Below are 21,761 nucleotides of genomic sequence, written 5' to 3'. Positions count from 1 at the left end.
CTTGGTTTGGCCACTCAGCTGAGATCTCAACCCTATAACTGTGCCAGTGGAAAGTCTTATGGGGATCTGGAGAAGGAGGGAGAAACCAGCCCCAGACTGACTGTGATCTATGTGTGCTCTTAAGGTAAATTGCACTTTACTGTGTGTCTACTTGTCATCCTCCCAGTATGTACGTTCTCTACTGTTGCCAGTGGTGAAGACTGAGGCTCCTTGATTACTGGGCCAGTGCAGGGACATCACAACCATTATGAATGTTTCCTGCAAAATCTACTTACATAATCTGTGAGTTGAAATAATGCAAGAAAAGATACTCATAATTGCCAAAACAACAATAAATGTAGGTATACTGTGGAGGTAAAGTGCTGTCAGATCAATAGTTACAAACATCAGACTAATAACCACTGTGCATGCATGTTTAAGAATATAGTTAATGGCATTAAATGTAGCTACATTCCAAATAAGTGATGCATTGGTAAAACCACTGGAAACCTCAAGTGCAGGATCATGGTATATGTCTGAGATGTTTATTTTTATTTCTTTATCCTTTGTTAACCGAGTAAATGCAGAGGTGATATCCCTTTTGGTAATGGTCTTTTTCCTCTCCAGAAGGACAGGATCCATGATCTTATGATAGTTTGATACAGTTGTTGACTGTAGACAGTGTACCACTATCACAGTGTATGCCCTGAATGCTTTCTTATGCCTTTTTTCTTTGTCCTGCCTCAGTGGACAGTGTGACCATACATCTCCCTTTTGGTTATACTTAAAGTATCTAACCCCGGGACCTGGGTATGTACCAAAACCTGTAGCTTCCACAAAAATACAAGTTTCAGGGTACCAAAAAATACAGGTTTCATGGTACAAAGCAATGCAAATTCTACAAAATGCATATAATTTCCGTAGCTACAGAATGTGCATGTCTACTTTTATGTCAGACAGCATACATCTCAACTGTCCAGATTTTCACAAAATGTCCAGATTTTTGCCTCATATTTTTGGTCTGTTCCTCATAAAATTTGAGCTTTTCTAGCAAATCAGTGAGGACTGAAGTCACTAAATGATGACCTACATTTAAGTTTCAGACTTTGTATTCTTCAGAAATAGCATGTTCACATACACTCTGTTATTTTAGTAAGTTTCTAAGTTTATAAAAGCAATATTTTTAGAATTTGCTCCTATTTTGGGGGCCTCCCCCCGTTATTTTAAGCTTTGTCCAGATTTCTTACACAAAGAGGTTGAGAAGTATGGTCAGACATTTCTCAGAGCTGATGTCACAATGGTGCAAATTACAATAAGAACATATTTGAAAAAAGTATAAATAAGAAGTGTAAATTGATTGGTGGCTAAATTAGTGCAAAGTTGCAAGAAGTGAGTGAAACTCACCCTAGGAGTAAAATTAATGCACGAGGGAATTACTACACAAAAAGAATTACTGAACAGTGAAGGTAGAACATATAGGGTTGATGTTAAGGAAGTGGATAAAGTAAGGACATTGTGTCATAGTAAATATTACATACATTATTTACTGAAAAAGAGTGGATAAAGCAAGGAAACTGAGTCTCAATAAAATGTTATATACATTAATTTATTGATAGTACTTGAGTAGAAGATTGGGTTTACAGTTAATAGACAATACACTAGGACAACACGAATATGAGTGGAAATTCACTCAGCATTTGCAAATTAACAGAATAACTAAGTAGGTGAGCAGCATTTTTGAAGGAAGAAATGTGGTCGAGATCAGAAAAAAGTTTACTCTAGATTTGGGCAGGATAGTTTCTGAGGGGGCAATTTATTAAAGAATATTTGACTTGCGACACGTTGAGAAAATGTTTGTTGATAAACTGAACATTTATTCCTAGGAGGGGGTAGGCGTCAAGGAAATGAAGACCCATTGTTGTATGTTCTAGATGAATGAATATACGTGTATTGCTTAATATGTAGTAGTGCTTGGAAGGTGAAGACCTTAACCATTGTGCCAACTATGTCATAATCAGGAGAAGTGCTTCCAGTTTATGTGACACCCCAACCCTATGTAGAAAAAATAGCAAAAAGGTTGATGATGATGATGGTAATGAATAACCGGTAATAGTCCAATTTATTGTTAAATGATGGCCAAAGTAAAGTTAACACGAGAGAACAATGATTTGTTTTGGTTGCACAATGTCATGAATTTAGTTAATTTATGGTGTGCTTGTTCAAGTTTATATAGGAAGCCGGTTGAGATATTAATGTGCTTAATACAGCCATAGAATGTGTGAATTTATTAATGAGGTCAAGTGATCGGTTTGGGCATTTGTAGAGAGGTAGTGTGTGATTCTGTTAAGAAAATGACATTTTTGATAGTGGTTTGTATTTGCTGCTCAAGGGAAAGTGTCATCCACTATGCAGATGATACCTCCTAATGATGTCTTTGAATCAAGACTCTAAATGGTGTGGAAGCCCAGAAGCACTAAGAAAAGAGCTGTGCTGATTGTGGTGGACTCCAGTATTTATTTCAACTTTGGACTGCATATTTGTGTTGTACTTAAAGTTGCCTATCTCCCCATACATTTATTTCTGCATTTCATGATTTTTTTACTCTATTTTTCAAAATACAAATTGTTTGCGTATGATTCCAACCTGCTCTGGTGCCATAGGCTTGTAGTTTGATTCACAATAGTTCATTACTAAGCTAAGTGCCCTTGCGAGCCATTTTAAGCCTAGCCAATTATCCCTTGTGAGATTCAAACCCTGCACCTTGTGTTTGTAAGGCAAACACCTTAGCCATTATGCCATCCTCCCACCCAATAGTGGGAGTATTGTGATTAACTGTAAGATCTGTGCTCCACAAAGCCATTATACATGTTTATTTCACATTTCCTGCTTTCTTTTTACATAGTTTCAATTAAAATTAATTGCACCTGCATAAATCTGCCTGATCTGGTGTCATAGTCTGGAAAGTTTAATACACAATGGTGGAAGTATTATAATTTTGTTCTTGGACCTGTGCTACATTATTAGAGTTTTTCATCTACAGTGTACTTGGGAAGCATTAGTTTTTTGCTTGCTAGTTGCCTACATAGGCTGCACTTATGATTTTGAAACAACTGTTAACTGGTTCCCATGTTTCTTCTCTGATTGTTACATTGTTTCTGTCTTCCCTGCCTTTTGTTTGATATACTTGCTACTCATTATCCCTGCCCTCATAGAAATAGCTGCTGGTTTCCCTATCCCCTCAGCAATAGCTGCAGTAGGTTGACATGTTATCCCTGCTTGGACCACAGACTAGTAGTTTACACTTACTGTAGTGAGAGCAGTGTGATTTGCTTCAAGGCCTGTGTTACAGAGTTTCATTGGCTGTAGTTTCTACCTTTTTAATTGGTTTACTTGCCTAGCCCATCTCATACAATATGTGTTGAGCTATGCTCAGGACACCACTGTGTAGGTCCTGCTTAACAGTAGGTAGTGTGAGCAAAGGCTTTTTACATAGGAAACCTTGCTAGAATCAAACAGAAATCAATACTCTGAATCTGTGGCGTCATTCAAGTGTGCTGAGTGCAGATAAGGAATTGTAGCAGAAAATACAGTAATCACCCAACTAGCCCAAGATAATTAAGCACACCCTTTTGAGCAAATAACACAGCTCTGCAGCAACAACTACCATAGTATTCCCCCAAACCAAGAAAATGAATCGCCCCTTTATAAAGTGGTCACCGCATACATCTATCCAGACAGGCACCACCACTCCCCAGTCTCTGTATCCAACCAAACTACCTCTCCACCTAGAACAACCCACCCAGAACCACCCCCTCCCCAATATCTGACAAATATGAACCGTGGAAAAGCAGTCTCCAGAAGTTTCTGTAGCCAGTCTGATTGACATTTAAGAATTGTTTCATGCTGTCTGATGACTACCTACTACTCAAACAGTACAACTCAGTGTGTGAGAGATGTGTTTATTTAATTGTGACTGGAGGCTAAAGGTTCACACTGTGCCACCACTGATGCAAGAAATGTCCGCAGCTCATCACACAGCACACCTCTCCACAACTAACATACATCACACAGTTTATCATACATTGAGGTTCTACAGCTTAACTTGCCTAAACCTCATAGACCTCTGAAGCATGGAAAGGGCATTAAGTGCCCTCAGCAACATTCCAAGCCTGGAACATGGACGAAGCCTATTGCCTCACATAGTAACCAAGATCATGCTGCCTCAGATACTAAACACAGAAGGCAAGCATCCACACATCCTAATTTTCTGGACATAGGTGAGTCCATAGTAAGACACACAGATGCATCCTCCACAGGGCCGAATAAGGAAAAAGTGACAGTCAGTTGCTTGTCTGAGCCATGGTTCACCAGATCACATGTAGTCTAAAGTTCTTAAACAGCAAGTGCCATTATGACTCAGTTATAGTGCATGTCGGAGTTAATGATTTGAGATACACCTCCCTGGACTATATTATGAGACATGACAGAGCTCAATGACCATGTGACCCAGGGAGGTACAAGACTAGCATGTATTGAGCAGCATTTTACCTTCTCCCAAGGATGATACCTGAGTATGAGGCAAAAGGTAATTGACTTCAATAATTGGCTTAATTTTTGGTGTCACTCAAGGGAGGGTACAGTATCTATCAGCCTGAGAGGACATGATCGACAGACTGAGCTGCTTTGCCAGGGATGTTATGCATCTGTATCCTCTGGGTTTTTAAATATTACCTAAACATTATCCACACCCACTGTGACTTTTTAGGCAATGCCAACCAGATCAAACTATCTGCATAGCAAAATAAACTTAGAAAAACTTAAAAGGTGCTGCTGATCAATGCTAGGAACCTAAACAAAAACCTTCAGTCTCTACAAGCCGTCCTCACCCTAGAGGCCATGCATGTATATGTAGTGATTGAATATCTTTTAAATCGGTGAAGAGCACTCTGATGGTACAGAGCTGCAATGTCTTCATGGATTTAGACCAGCCCAGGAATGTCATAATGCCTACCTAAATGAACTAGTCACTTAACGTTAATATGACTACTACACTCCTGGGCATCTTCAACTATCCAGCCATGGACTTCGAAAAATATACCACAACTAGTATGCAAGTCCAGAAATTCCTGGATTTTGTTAATACAAATGTCCTGGAACTACTCAGAGTAACCACCAGGGGAAACAAAATGCTTGTCCTTGTCCTCACTAATACAGGTGAATAATGTTCCATCCTTAGTGTAATATCCTCACTTGTCAGGTCTGACCATAAAGCAGTCACCCTTGTAATAAAGATAAAACCAGAGTCCCACCCAGACCCAAGTAGTTTTAAAATCTTCTCCGAGACTAATTTCCTACTTCTGAGTGATTCCCTGGCTAGATTGAAATTCCCCCAAACCCAGAAAGCTGAGCTGTTTATGCAGAAACATACACTGCCAACTTTTACCAACATGTACACAGTTACAGAGAAGCAGCGGTAGGTAAAAGAAGAAAGTGTGGAGCAAACCCAAAAAACAAACCTGCCCTGGAGGCATCACAGCGTAAAGGTTTATAAAAAAGGATGAAAGTAACAGCCCAAAGAAGTGCAGCACCCAGCAAAATAAAAATGTAATCATCAAATTAAACACGCTGTTTAGGGACATAATAAAAACTACCAAGGCTAAAGTAAAAAAGAAAAAGAAAAACACCCCAGCCAAGGATAACAGCAAGGCCTTCTTCATCTATATCTTCAGTCTCAAGGGCAATACACAACAATGTGCTGAATTGATTGTAAATGGCACCACCTATACTGAAGCTGGAGATATAATAAATATACAAGCTGACAAATTCTGCTAAAATGTTACCTCCTCACCACCTATAATCTCACAGGAAATATCAGGAAACCATACAACCCCAGCAATCACAAAGGACCAGTTCCTGGAGGTGATCTCAAAGACCAAAAATATGTCTTCTATGGGCCTTGACAACATCCCAGGATGCACCTTAAATAGTATAATCTAGATATTTCTATGCCCCTAACAACACTTTCCAGCCTTAGCCTCTAAACTGGCCTTGTACCAAGTGAATAGCAGACAGCAATGGTCATACTGCTGAGCAATGGAGGGCCACCCACTGACCTGTGAAATTAATGTCCCATAAATCTGACCAGCTTCATATGTAAAGCCATGGAAAGACTAATCATGCAACTAATCAATAAGGACATGGGTAACCTCCAAACACTGGACCCATTAGAGTTTGGTTTTGTCAAGGGTAGGATATGTCTGCTCAGCCTAGTGGACTTTTTCAAAAATGTCACCAAAGCAATGGATGAAGGGAGGCAATATATGCACTATTGCCTTAACCTGGCCAAGGTCTTTGACACAATAATTCATTCGGGCATTTTGGATAAGCTTGCCAAAGTAAAAGTAAACCCCTACATCACCAGACATATTGGAAACTGGCTCACAGATAGGACATAAGGAGGCTGGCTAGGGCTTACCATCTCAAGAAAAAGGCCCGTCATGAGTGGAGTCCCAAAGGGCTCTGTTCTGGAGCTGCTTTTATTTGGCATCTACTTCTCAGAAGTCAAACAAATGTCAAGGACTATGGTTGATCAAGTTTGAAAATGATTACAAAGCTGGAAGCAGTCATTGATTCCTTCAACAACTCAGCTACCCTACAGGAGGGCTTGTCCCAAACAAACTGGTGCCAGAGTCATGGACTAAAACTAAATGCCAAAAAGTGAATTATTGAGTAATTTGGAAAATCAACTACCCTTGGGAATTATCACATTGGCAATATACTCCTAATAGTAGACCTAGAATTCAGGGATTTGGCACTTACATTGACAGTGACCTACCTTTCGACCAACAAATATACACTGTTGTGATTAAGTCTATCTATATTGCTCAGCTTGTAAATAAAGGGATAACATCTAGGTCTAAAGAAGTCATTGTCCCACTTTACTCATCTCTCATTCATTTAATCTTAGAATGCAGTGCCCCATGTACCTGTCCAGGCATCTGCAGCAACTGGATTATCCATTGACGTTACTTACAAAAATAAACAGTGGGCCTAAGGCACATGACCAACGTGGACTACCTCAAAGCCCTGTCACTATAATCAGTGTCATACAAACCACTAATAAGTGGCCTGTGCCTTCCTTATAAGACATCCACAGACCCAGCACTAATGAACCTTCACAAGTCAAATGGTGTTAGAAATACCCAGTCCAGTGACCTCAACCTTCTCTGCAAAGTAAGCAGAATGGTCTGGAGAGACAGATACATATCCCAGAAAATACTAATACTATGGAACAGACTCTACATATATGTAAAACAAAAGTCTTCCGTGACCTTATTTAAGCATAATTTGGACCAGTGAATGAAAAATAGGAAATTTACCCCAGGACTGATACGTAACCTCTTAATGGACAGAGGCACTGCTTAAATGCCTTACCTAACCATAGGAATCCCAATTGCACTGAAGGCAAAACCCAAATGAAATAATCAGCTGCAAATTAGAAATATTTAAACATAGCTATGGCAAACATAGTTAATCTCCTATGAGATAACACAACTGTGTGACAAATGGGAAGAATGACTAGTCTTAAAATGTCCCATCTGGATGATAGATTAGTACTCATCTTGACCATATGGTGTGCAATTTTGGGGGAGTGGGAGGACCTTTACTGACTAATGCTAAACAGGACAAAACTACATTTGTTTGCATTTAATATTAAACAGGAAACTTGCAGACAGTTGTCTGACAATAGGAATTCTCACTAGAGATTCTGTTCAGCAGTGGCATGGTCTTTTGCTTAACATTATCATCTGGTATCATCTGTGTACTGTTTAACATAAAAAGTTCCACAGTGATTGGGCATAATATTTACATAGAGGGTGAACAGAAGTGGACCAAGGGCCAATCCTTGGGGCATTACTTTGCTTTTGGCAAATGCAGAGGAGAGGCAATCTCCCCATCTGATAACAGATTTTCTTAAACAGAGTTAGTTTTGAAGCTACAGGTTCATGGGTTCATAAGTTTGTATGAGGCTAATGACCATAGAATCTTTGCAAGACTAGCCATGAAAACCAACAAAGTTTTGTTCCCAAGTTCCTTGGATACCTATGTGGTGGTATATGTTAGTAAGGAGGTAGCTAAGAGTTATGTTGGGGGTATATTAGTTGGGGATTAATTTACTTAATGTTGACCTCTGTCCATCATAGACATGCTGGACATAGAGAGGGTGAATTTGTAAGGTTTCATATGAATAGAGTCAGAAATTAATTCTGCTTCACATAGCTGGAGGACTTATGCCACAGCATGGGGATCCTTTGAGACATATATCAGTCTCTCCAGCATGTTCTATTTATGTCACAGGCAAAATTCATGTCCTTGAATCTAGCATTTCTGTACTGTTTGTTTTACAGATGTTCAACAGATCTATCAAAGCTGGATCTGAGGATGCCTTATATGCTAGACATAGATTGCATCTAAGCAACCTGTAGGAGACTGAGTACAGAGGTAGGGCCTTAAGGCAATCTGTATAGGACAGGGTATTCATACCCTGAATTCTAGTAGTCAGGAACCCTTGAGGGCATTCCAACTATTGCAAGTGCCTGGTTAAGTATATGGCAAAGGGGGCATTGTACTCAATGATGGGTCTGATAAGGGCTGAGTAGAGGGGTACTATAATTTCCTTGGACCTGGATGCCGTACCCTTATGAGTTGGGTGACATAGAATGATTTTCTTCTTCCTTGGCTATGTGTTGGTGGAAGGCCAGATTAATGTTTACATATGTTCCCAGATCCCTCATTATCAAGTCAACTGTTAGGGGTGTTTTATTGACGCTATAATTAGCTTGGGTGGATGATTTCCCAAACGGCATTATAATGCATTTTTTTGACACTGGGTTTTAATTCATAGCTTTGAAACCAGGCATTTGTTTGTCTTAGACCCTCTTGTAGAATGTTGGTGTCATGGGGGGAAATGTATGATAGCTTCCAATTTCCAGCCATTAAGTCATCTACAAGCTTTGTAAGCCAGAGCCCTTTGACATTAGCCTTGACTTCCAAGAAGTAGATGCCAAACAGAACCAGGCCCTACACAGAGCCCTGGGGTACTCCACTGATGACCAGTCTCCTGGTGGAGATAGTCACACCAGTCTTGACTTCTTGAGTACTATCTGTAAGCCAGCAGGCAATCTAGTGAGTTATGTAGGAATTTATGCCAAGTTTTGAGGGTTTGTCAACAATACATGAGTGAGATATTGTATTGAAACCCTTGGCCAGCTCAAGATAGGCAATATGCACAGTTCTGACCTCATCCATAGCCTTGGTGACTCTCTGAAAGAGGTCTACCAGGTTGAATAAGCAAGACATTCCCTTAACAAAGTGGGATGGGTTTAGTGTCTGTAGGTTGCCAATGTCTTTGTTGATCATTTCCATGATAATCTATTCCATGCCTTTGCTTATTAGACTTTTCAGACTGATGGGTCTGTATTTCCTAGGGTCAGTTGATGGTCCACCCTTATGAAGAGGGATGATTGTTGCAGCCCTCTGTTCACCTGGCACATAACTTGTTTTGAGGCTGTAGATGTAGAGTGCCTCAAGTGGTCTTGCTAGGTTATGCTTTAGGCTATTTAGGAGGCAACCAGGGATATTGTCAGGGCCCACTGAAGCAGTATTTTTGGCTTTAGCAGACGCCAGCAGAACCTGTTCTCTGTTGATAGTTGAGGGGATATGTTAGATGGGATTGTGCCAGGGGTAGTGGGGAGAGTGGAGGGGGTGAAGTTAGAGCTAAATTTACCAGCCAGTAGATTCACTGAGTCACATTGGTCAATAAAGATTGTTCCATTTACCACCAGTTCTGCACACTGCTGAGTATTATCTTTAACATTCCTGAAATAGCTGAAGAAGGCCTTGTGATTGTCCTTAACCTGAAAGGCTATCCTGACCTGGTAATTGGTCTTGTAGGACTTTATTAGTTGTCTTAATTTCTTGTTTAGTTGAATTAGAGAACTTGTCTCTATAAGAGCTGCTCTTTCTAATTTTGGCCATGATGTTTTTCTTTTGTTATATAGCCTTTTAAGGTAAGGATTACATCAGTGAAGTTTGTTTTTGGTGTTAGATCTGGGCCTTCTTCTGGTAGGTATGGCAGCCACAGTCCAGCTATTTACATGTCTGTGCAGGGTTCCTGTAAATAAATCTGCATAGGTAGCTGTGTTCTCAGGGTTTTAGGATATAGTTTGCTTTAGAATAGCTCCTAACTGTTACGGGTTTAGTTGGGTTTTCCGGGTTTTTATTTTAAAGGGGACAGCTTTGTGGTCTGACTTCACCAATGAGAAAGTGGCACAGGGGAGGGTGCAATGCTCCCCCTTATTGGTGAGTACGAGGTCCAATACATTTGATCCTCTGGTTGGAGTTCACACTATATGGTCCAGGGTGTTTGGGTTGAAAATGTTGTGCCTGTGAGTTAGAGGCAGTGTATGTTTCCCCGTCTGTAGAGGTGTTGTTAAAGTTTTCCATGAATAGGGTATTTGGTGGGACGGTGAGCACCTCTAGTAGCTCCAGGTAAGAGTTATGAGCCACATGGGTTATAGAGAGTGACCTGTAGCTGGCCATGACATGGTAAGGAACTTTATCTATGGAGACTTGGATGTGGATGAACTCCAGGTCATAATCCTGTTTACCCAACCTGAGGCTGTATTTGTTGCTAACACAGATTGAGACAGCTCCTTCTTTAGACCCTGCCTTTGCTGCTGTTGGTCTAAATATGTGGAAGGCACTGTAGCCTTCCACTGCTGGAGTAATTTCTACAGCTTTTAACCAAGTCTTGGTAACAGCATAGATGTGCATGTATACATTTTCCAGAGTGAAGAGACCTTGTAAGGTGTGAGTTTCTTGTTTAGGCACCTAGCATTGAGCAGTAACACCTTAAGGTTGCTTTGATTTTTTTTTTTGACCTGTTGATAGTTTTGTCATGTCAAAGTGTTTGGATGAAACCCAAAGGACCCGAGTCTGTTCAGAAGTTCTTGTTGCCTTCTTGTATCAAACTCCTTAGAAACCCCCCAAAAAAGGTCAAATATGAAATAACTTGTATCCTTTCCTTACTATATTCTGTGAGCATGTGTGAGAATTGCAGTATTCACTAAATATATTTTACAAAATCCTTATTAACAATTTTAAGTAGGTTAAGGCTTCTTGTACATGTAGGAAGTTGTTGACCAACTTGCTTTGAGGGTTTTTGCAAGTTTCTGAAGGTACTTTTAAAATTACTATGGGCATGAATTGTTAAGTTCAGTAGAAGGACCTCGTTTATGCAGCTCAATTGTTTGGGTTTCTTGACAATTTTAGGAACTGTACTTCCCTACTATGATGGCTAAATTAATGACTTTTGTAAAAAGGGATTCGGATCCAGCTGAGTTGGAGCTTTTCTATGTCTTTTCTTAGCGATTTATAATATGAAAGATTAGTATGCAGGTATTCTTACATTGCTACTGTAACTGCAGGAATTGCACATAAGTAATTCATGCCATCTTGTAGATGAAAGCCAGGGAACCTATTTGGCTAGGCTTATATAGGCCCCAGGGCCGATAGCCTAGCACCTACCTATGAACCTAAGAACACCTTGTTTCAAAAAAGAAGAGGCTGCAGTATGTGAAGTATTACCATTCATATGAAAATATTGCGACTATAACTGCATGAACAAAGGAAAATGTATAGCTAACTGTGCTTACATGTCACCCCATCCCCTTGTGGGTTTTTGTTTGCTTGTTTGTTTGTTTTTTACATAAGCAAATATGTTCATGCTTGGATCCTTATTCAGCAAAATGTAATATTTTCTATACATTTCAACCAGCAACCCTCACTAATTCATAGATGAACATATATACTTTTGCTGTGATGATCAGAGTACATTAGTAAAGCTAATACACCAAAACACTATATTTTTATTTATTTTTAAGTTTAATTTATTTATTTGTTAGCTGGGTAAGTGAATTGGTACTTAGACTCTCTTCAACCATGACCAGCGGTATATACAATATGAATGAATAGTTTAAAGTACCTAATGAACCAGCATAATTTTGGGAAGTTGAAGGAAAACAGAGTACTCAGAAAAAAAAGCATGCAGTTATAGGGTGAACATGCAGATGCCACATAGACAGAGGCCAGATGTCAGGATCATACTGGGAGGCAGAAATTGCACCACTGAATTAATTGTGCAGCATGTCAGAAAATCTCTAGGCAGATGGCCGTAGTAGCATAACTCATTTTTCAGTAAAGAGCACACACACACACACACACACACACACACACACACACACACACACACACACACACACACACACACACACACACACACACAAATGCAAACAGTACTCTGCATACATAGCTTTTCTACTCATTGCCAGCAGTAACTCAAAGACACTCTGACTGTCTAGGTGACCCATGCATGTTTACCCTCCCAGACTGCATACTGAAGAAGAGCACTGACTGACTTGCTAATACAGAGAAAAATCATAACTCTATTAATGCATTTCAGATTGCCAGACAGAAGCAAAGTAAACATCCTGCACACAGACACACACACACACACACACACACACATATACAAGCACACATTCACGTGCACACACACACACACACACACACACACACACACACACACACACACACACACACACACACACACACACACGCACACACACACACACACACACACACACACACACACACACACACACACACACACACACACTGAAATAAAATGGCACAAGGCTTCCATACAAAATATGCATCAACTTAAGTTCCTCAGGGCTAAAAAATCTCCAAAGGGAATGGAGTGCTATGATTACTAACTTGGTGTCATTTCAGAGCTGCTGCAGTATTTACCTCTGTTTATGGATAGTCATGTTTTGTATTAATTCTGAGTGCCACTGAATTTCAGTTTTCGTAATAAAACCTCATAGCTTTTCACTCCATGTTCAGATTTTCTTTACTCCTTTTTTCATGTACCAGTTAGGGGTGGCCACTGACAGTTAACTTTACCTCTTTTTTGATGGCACATAGAAATAATAATTTGCCAAAAGTGATGTGCTGCTATAGGCACTTTTCCTCTCAGCTATCCAACATTTAGGCTTACTGTATAAAGTCCAGTAAGTTAGCTTTTTAATTTACTGCTGGAAATATGATGAAATATATAACTACAAAACCGCTGCCTTCATCTGGTGTGTGTGTGTGTGTGTGTGTGTGTGTGTGTGTGTGTGTGTGTGTGTGTGTGTGTGTGTGTGTGTGTGTGCATGTGTAAATGGTGTGTTCTAACTTTACTTATTGGAATCAAGCAGAAATGCATTAATATTAGCAGTCCTCTCCATTAGTTTGTCAGGCAGGATTGTTGTACCCACTCCATGTGGACATTAACTCTGTACTTACTGGTGACAATGAGTGGAAATAAATGAATATATAGGCTATTGCTCACCTTTGGATGTTGTTGTTGGTGGTGGTGTGTGTGTTTCACTATGCATGTGTGAAGGAGAGTAAATGGGGGGTGCATATGCTAAAATGATACATTGGTCACCATTGTTAACCACAAGAAAGTACTGATCTGCACTCATGGTATTAAAAATGATTCAGACATACAAATTAGTCAATAATTAAGTCTTTTCTCATTGCAGCTCATGGGTCTTTGAATCACAAAATACCACATCATATAATAAGGGCCTTTTTACAGCAGCCCTTAATAAGAAAGTCTGGGTTCTTTCTGAATCCCATGACTGTGTGGAGGAAACATTTTGTAAATTTACTAATTAAGTCATTTGTGTCCATAAATACTAATGTAGTCATTACTTTATTTTGCAGAAAAGAAGAAACCACATGTGAAAGGCACACAGTTAATGAAACCATGGTATCAATACCAATCACCCAAATGCTTGGAGATTGTGAAGGCCATAGCGATACCTCATCAGCTGCACCAGACAGCCTGACTACAATGAGCTTTGTCAAAAGCATGGCTCTGACACATAGTTCCATTTATTCAACGTCTGATAAAACTGGGGTCACTACATTATCTACAGCAACCACAGCTACATATTACACAGAAAGCACAGCTCAAGGAATGCAAGAAATCAACAAAAAAACAAGTACTCCAAATATTAAAAAGCCAAGTATTAAGATCAGCTTTCTGCCACATAGTGATGACTACCCAGACTATGAGGATGAGCCTGTACCAAACAATGGTCCTTGCAATTATGATGCATGCAGGCATCTCCAGAAACCTTGCTCAGAGCTCCAAAAAATACATAATTGTCTCTGTCCAGGTATAAACCTTGAAAACATTGTACCAGATGCTCCTGATTTAAAACGGGTTTCAGAAATTACAGAGTCTTCAGCAGAGGTAGAATGGTGTGCTCCATATTCCACCGTGCGTGAATATCAAATAATTTATAGGTCAGAAGGAACTGAAACCCTATATACTATTGATGGAATTTATGTCACAGCAAGACAGTTCACACTACGCAATCTTCTACCACACACAACCTATGAGGTGTGTTTGGTGGCATCTAATAAAGCAGGGTCAAGCAACAACGACACAAATGCATTTTCTGGCAAGCACTGTAGTAGGTTTAAAACAAAATTCCAAAGTATAGTGTTGCATATTGCCTTAGCAGCACTGAGCGGTGTCCTTTTTCTTGCTGTCATAATGCTATCCATACTTTTGTACAAGCAATACCGAAATACTCCAGTTAGCAATCCATACCTAATAAGCTCAGTTTCAATCAGAAATCCTATGTTTGACAATCTTCAGAAAAGCTACAAAGTTGAATCACATCTTGAAGATATTGGAGTATTGATTTAAGTGATTTAATGACTTTCGTGTATCATTCCTTCCAACCATTCTGACAATATATGGAAAGTGAATGATGTCTATGGATGATATGAACTGACAGGAGACGTGAACTATGCAAAGCTTTTTGAACATATTATTTAAGTGTTTTAGACAGTTCTAATAAGAAGTATCCTAGTGTTATCAAATCAGATCTGTGTTTCTCTACTGGCATGTATTTCTTTTGTTTCGGATGCCTAAGAACATTAGCAACAACAATATATTTTGACCTTACACTTATTTGCTGTGGAGTAGCTTTGAAAATATCCCTCTATGCCTGTTTTCATCTGTCATCTCATATTTGACAAAATAATTCTGTCATGTTTAAATTACTGTACATTTTCTCCAAACCATTTATAAAATTTGCATATTACATCTTCAAATATTTTCTCCCAGCTATTTATAAAATTTACATTACATCTTTAATTATAATCATGTTGTATCATATGTGGATTGACTTTTCTGAAAATATTTCTTTATAATTATATTTATAATGCATTGTAATTAGTTGCAGAGTAAGATTATGAAATTAAACGATGTTTAGCTGGTAGCTGTCTTTTTGTGAGGTACTTTGTACTGCCTCTTCTATAGGAACATTTTTTTTCTGCCGTTTGCACTTTATCTACTAGAATTACTATTGTTGCTACTTATACTTTACAGCTAATATTGTCCTAATGTCTGTCATCTGTTAGCAGAGAATTCAACCTATGAGATACTAAATAAGTTTGTCTAGTGCTCCTCGATCTGATTCAATTAGTTCCTATCCAGACAATGTACCTAGTTGTTGCTGAAAGGTATTTGCACCTAGTGGGTTTACCTGGCTAACAAACAAACAAATAATACTGATATTGCTTCTCTCTTTTTCAGCTATGCTTTTTAAATTAACCTTACTTTCTACAGGTGCACATTAGTTGTAGTCAATGGTGCTTACATGTACCAAGGTCGATAGTAGTCTTCTGCCTTCCCTACCCTGGTTCTAAAGAGGGATTCTTTTACCACAGGTCTTCCTGGATATTAGATTGCAGAGAGGCACACGTGGAGGCATTAAAGACCTTCATGATTGTCTTCAGTTATGAAGTGACTCAGTTTATTGTTTTCCCACTTCTGTACATTTTCATTAGACATCACCACAGCTCGCTTCTTAGTAACAAAGGCAGTTTACCATCAAAGCCCATGTCTCTGGGTGTCCATGCAGTACTGAGCCCCACAAGAAAGTAGAGCATGTCTTGGTTCACTCAATATGTCCCTTGTAAGCCACAAGCCAAACTTTCAGTGACTGTAACAAATCAATGAATTCATGCCACAGGCTGCAAGAGAACTGTTGTGACAGAAGTCTGCCTCACGCATACAATCAGGCTTCTTTTTTTTTTTTCAAAAATAATTTTTATTTTTGTAATAAAACCATGCATACTTATGATGGTACAAGCAATGAGAAATACACAAATATTACACACATGATGGTTTGCAACAATATTAGAAAAAAAAAGGGGAACAAAAAGGCATGTTTATAATGAACGTAGGAAAAAAGTACAATATCTTACAGTATGCATAGTACACAAACTAACAGCCAAAAAAACAAAGAAAAAAAAAAATCCCAAACTGAACAATATTTACAAAGCTACCAGTACTAAACAGGGGAGAAAGCAACAGTGCCACTATTTGTACGACTGGATATTAGCAGCCCTACTTATGGCTTGTAGTAGGAGAGAGAAACCCCTCAGAACAAGGGATAAAGTATGTAGGGAGAAAAAAAAAAGAAAAAAGGGAATTTGTAGGTTAACCATAGCTTAGTCACATAGGATTACTTCAAACAGGCTTTTCCAAAGTTTACTGAAGTAGGCTCTCTTCTTAGGTCCATTTATGATGAACTTCTGGGCCGAGATATATTTGATGGCCATATTTTTAAATCCCCGCCAACATAATTTGGTGCGATCCAACCAGTTATAGGTGATGTAGAGTTTTATGAGGAAACAAAGCGTTATTAGGATATGGATATGAAATTTAGGCAGGCCATGAGGGGGAATATTTAGAATAGCCGTTTCCCATGAAAGAGTGGAGTTATAGTAACCCATTTTTTTGAGACGCACTTTGAGAGAACACCAAAGTTTATGGGAGTTATTGCAGTGCCACATAATATGTAGAAGGTCAGCTCTCGCACCAGAACAGCATGTACATAAAGGAGAGCTATTAGAGTTAAATTTGTTAATTCTTACAGGGGTAAGGTAAGTGTTGTTATTCAACATCAGTTGAGTGTATAAGAATTTCTTGAAGGGGGATAGTTCAATGCTAGTTTTTATGGCTAGTATTTTTTGATCCTCTGTAATAGGAGGATTTTGATTGTCCCAGTATTTGGAAAATAGACAGTTTCCTTTGTAAAGTAATGGGTGTAGTAATTTGTATGACGAAGAAATTGTTTTATTATTACTAGCAATTGTATTAATAATTAGGTTTAGTTTATCCATTAGCTGTATATCAGGGATTATATTATTGGTTTGTGAAGAAATAAGTTCCCTGAGTTGACGTAGGATAACTGAATACTTGTTATTAACCTTGAGAGTTAATCGTAGTTCGGCAAGAGACAGAGATTTATGTTTAAGAATATCCCATACTTTAAGGTCTTTGATGAGAGGGAAATCAGCAAGATCTATCATCTTGTTATTGATTTTAAGATTTGGGTTGAGGTGTATTGGTTGAAGAAAGGGTAAAATAAGTTGAAGATTAATGTCCTTAATCAGCTTTTGAAAAAGTTTTATTTGGAATTTCAGTAGAGAGGATAGTTTTAAGCTATTCAAAGAAGTGGGTGATAAGAAGGGAATAGCCTTAGGATTAATTTTGTTAGATAGAATATGTCTGTGCCATATCTTTAACCACGCTGGGTAGTGGGTTTGGGCTTTATTATTCATGTTTGCAATGGACCATAGTTTATTAGAGCAAATAATCAGATAATAAAGATGAAAGTTTGGAAGGCCCACCCCACCTTTCTCCTTGGGGAGACTTAATTTGGAAGAAGAAATCCTAACATTCTTAGGGAACCAGAGGAATTTGATCAATGTTTTATCAAACTGTGAAAAGAGGTTGTTTGATATAATTATATTTGTCGCACTAAATTGATAGAGGAGTCTGGGTAGAATATTCATTTTCACAATAGCTACTTTTGAAAGAAATGATAAGTTCAATAGCTTCCACCTTTGTAGGTCTTGACAGATGATAGACCATGATTTTAGCAAATTATTTTGAAGCATAGAGGCTTAATTGTGTTCAAAGTTGACGCCAAGGTACTTGAGACTGTATGAGATGTGGAAGGAAGATTCAGGGAAGAAGAAAGGTTTATGCGCCTCAGGATTTATTGGGAGAATATGTGATTTTTTATCATTGACTTGGTACCCAGAGGCCTTAGAGAAAGAAGTAATTGCTTTTAATATTTTTGGCAGATCTGTGTTAGGATATTGGAAATAGAGGTTTAAGTCATCAGCAAAGGCCGATAATGCTACTTGTGTGTTGAGAATTTTAGGAATAGTATGATGTGTATTTTGAGTAAGATATAGGAAAAAAGGTTCAATAAATAGATTGAAGAGAAAGGGAGAAAGTGGACAACCTTGTCTTGTGCCATTAGTAATCTGGATGGGATTAGATCTTTTTTTATTTATATATAGATACGTGCAAGAGTTTGAATAGAGAGTTCTGATCATATCTAGGAAGGTTGTGGGTATATTAAAATGTGATAACGTGGAGAACAGAAAGTCCCAGTTTACCCTGTCAAATGCTTTCGATGCGTCTAAGGTTAAGGCATATAACGGGTTTTTCTCTTTTTTAGTAAACTGGATAAGAGAGTCTAGTGTTAGTGTATTGTCCCATGTATGTCTATTGGACATAAACCCAGCTTGATCAGGTGATAGTAAATGTGGTAATACCTGTTTAAGTCTGTTAGCTAAGATGGCAGAGAAAATTTTGATATCAACATTTATAAGCGAGATAGGTCTGTAATTATGTGGGTCTGTTTTTTCTTTATTGTTTTTAAGTAGTAAGATTGTTTTTGAGTTATTCCAGTGTATGTCAGTGATTCCATTTTTTACAATGAAGTTAAAGACTTCTAGGAGAATAGGGGCAATTTTTGAATTAAAAGTCTTGAAAAAATTAGTAGTGAAGCCATCCGGGCCAGGGGATTTGCCTATTTTAAGTTTATTAATGGCGTTTTGAATCTCTCGAGTATTAAATGGAGCTGATAGGATGGATATTTGATCCTGATTGAGAGATGGGAAGATGATGGAATTAAGAAATGTATCCATCTGCAGATTAGAGGTGGTGTCTTTGTTCTTGCAATATATGTCCGTATATATGTCATGGAAAAGTTTAATAATCTCGCAATCTGTTTTGTATATTTCCCCTTTATGTTGCAAGATGGAGATTGTCGGAGCGCCGCTATTGTTTTTGAGTATTCTAGACAAGGTTCTAGATGGGATTTGTGCCCATTCAGAGTAGGTTGCAATTTGTTTTTGTTCCTGTATCGAGTAGTTATATAAATGTAGCTCACATAGTTCTTTATGTGTCGCATTGATCAATTTCTCTAGCTTGGAGTCGGGATGTGTTTTAAATTCTCTTTCCAAGGAAGCTAGTCTTAGAGCAAAACCAGATTCTTTTTCTTTATTAAGCTTATTAAAGAATGTGGCTTTGCTAATCAGATACCCTCTTAATTCAGCCTTGCAAGCCGCCCATTGTATGTCAAGCGCTATTTGAGATTTACCAAAACCTGCGTATAATTCAGACAATGTCTTATTAATTCTCTCTACAATCTCTTTGTGTTTTAGTAGGTTATTGTTAAAGGACCAGTTCATATGGGGGGAAGTAGCGGATGTGAAGATAATCATAAGGGAGATTTTTGCATGGTCAGATAATAGCCTAGGTTCACACCTTAGTGTGATCTTGAATTTAGAGAAGAATTTAGAGATTAAGAAGAAGTCTAAACGTGACCATGATTTGTGGCACTGAGAGTAGAAAGTGTACATACTGTTTTTAGAAACGTCCGTACCAAAGACAATAGTATCCATGAGATTAAAGTCAGACATTAGTTCTTCCAGAGCAGTAGAAGCTTGAGAATTATATGAGGGGGAGTTGCTGGTACGGTCTAAACTGGGATTTATGACTGCATTCCAATCCCCTCCTATTATAAAAAGGTGATTTGGGAACGAGCTAAGGATATTATAAATTTCTATGATGAAAAAGTGTTGTTGAGTGCATGGACCATATACGTTCAAAAATAAAACGGGTTTGGTAGAGTCCGGCACTATGGATGTAAAATAACACCACCTACCATATTTATCAGACTTGCCTTCTATTATAGTACCCTGGAATTGTTTCTTAATTAAGATTGCTACTCCCTTAGAATTTGAACTATCACCACCCGCTATTATAGTCCTGATCCATTTTTTGTTAGAAGTTTTTTCCCAGCTTTCTTTGGGTAGATGCGTCTCCTGTAAAAAACAGATACTAGCCTGAGATTTAAAAAAAAGATGTAATATTAGGTTTTTTTTCTCAGCATTCTGTAGGCCTTTAACATTCCAGCAGTCTACTTGCCAGCTACTGAATTCTTTAGTTTAATTGGTGATATTGAAAAGTGATAAGAAAGGGAGGTTGTTGTTATACCTACACATAATAAGGTTTGTTTAGGGAGAGTTATCTTTGGGTATAAAGGAGGGAAGAGAGCTTGATATATCTTTAACACTGTCTTTACGAAGAGGTTAGCATTACGGTAAGAGGTAGCCCACAACTTCTTCAGACTAACCCCAGTGCCTATCCACCCATACTCCTTGTATGAAGAAGTATATAAACACACAAACACGAACCTAAACTTTACTATACATATGTACAAAATATAACTTTTCCAAAACATAACCTACCTAGATTACTTACAACAACACCCACCGAGCTTCCAAGACTGTATATTATGTAACATACAGTTTAGATATCTTGCGGCACGTTCTGTGGTAGGGTAGAGTAGTGTAGAAGGAAAATATGACTACATGCCTTCACAAGGGTGTACACTCTCGGGAGTCCACCGTTTAACATATATTTTAAGTACCTAAAAAACTATATATATTTAAACAAAAATTTTAGATGATGATATAGGTGAGTTAGTGAATCACAGCTTGCTTCAAACATCTTTTGGCTCAACAATAGTAGAGCTTAACAATATTAAGTAATGTAGAAAAACTTTGTCTGGAACATATGTTTATGTATAGTGCCCTTACACCACCAGCTAATTATGTTAACATTATAACATCCCCATCATACATGGAGAGAGAGAAAAAAGGAGAATCCATTAATTCAACTAAGTATATTAAGTAGCTCAGTAAACAGTCCTCTATTTTGCTGACAGAGTACGTGACATGTGGATCTAGCTGATTAGATTAGATAGAGTCACTTGCATCAACCATAGAGCCTTGCACTCTTAAAAAACTTAATTTACACTCCTTGGGTTCAACACCTTATCACAGATACCAATCTGAAGTCAGCTTTCAATCTTGGCCTGTACTGTATACAACATATTATATTATAGTGGTTACCATATAAAACAATACTGTTATCAGCCCCTCAGCCACAGTAAAAAATAAAACAATTGCAGTAATCAAGAATTGACTTAGGATGTGTCTAATACTACTAGAGGGCCATAGGAAAGAGGCTTGAACAATGATGGCTATGCAGAGTATACAAGTACTGCTCAATCAGGGAAAGCATCTTTCCGGATAAAAAGTTTAAGAACATAACAGCATATACTTGATATTGTATTACACAGATTATACTGCGTGACTAGCATTGCTATAACTTTTAAAAAATAGACATAAGACAATGTTAAATGTCTAGAGAGTTACAGCCTTCGTATGTATTGCAAGTCTATCGTACATGCTTAGCAAAGAAAATATTT

General features: G+C 38.3%; 1 protein-coding gene across 1 annotated transcript in view; it reads left to right on the top strand.

The window, feature by feature from the left end:
• The window catches only part of LRRN4 (leucine rich repeat neuronal 4), a 197,289-nt gene extending 181,616 nt beyond the window's left edge, over positions 1-15,673 (top strand). The window contains exon 5 of the mRNA XM_044056510.1: positions 13,819-15,673. Within this exon, the coding sequence (XP_043912445.1) occupies positions 13,819-14,815 (997 nt within the window). The 3' untranslated portion in view covers positions 14,816-15,673. The remainder of the gene's footprint in view (positions 1-13,818) is intronic.
• Positions 15,674-21,761: the final 6,088 nt, after the last annotated feature.

Source organism: Protopterus annectens, chromosome 1.part2 (assembly GCF_019279795.1).
Source record: "Protopterus annectens isolate FY-2018-M chromosome 1.part2, PAN1.0, whole genome shotgun sequence".
In the NCBI taxonomy this organism is placed as follows: Eukaryota; Metazoa; Chordata; order Ceratodontiformes; family Protopteridae; genus Protopterus; species Protopterus annectens.
The sequence above is the reverse complement of the archived record's forward strand: the minus strand, read 5'-3'. Positions and strand labels throughout refer to the sequence as shown.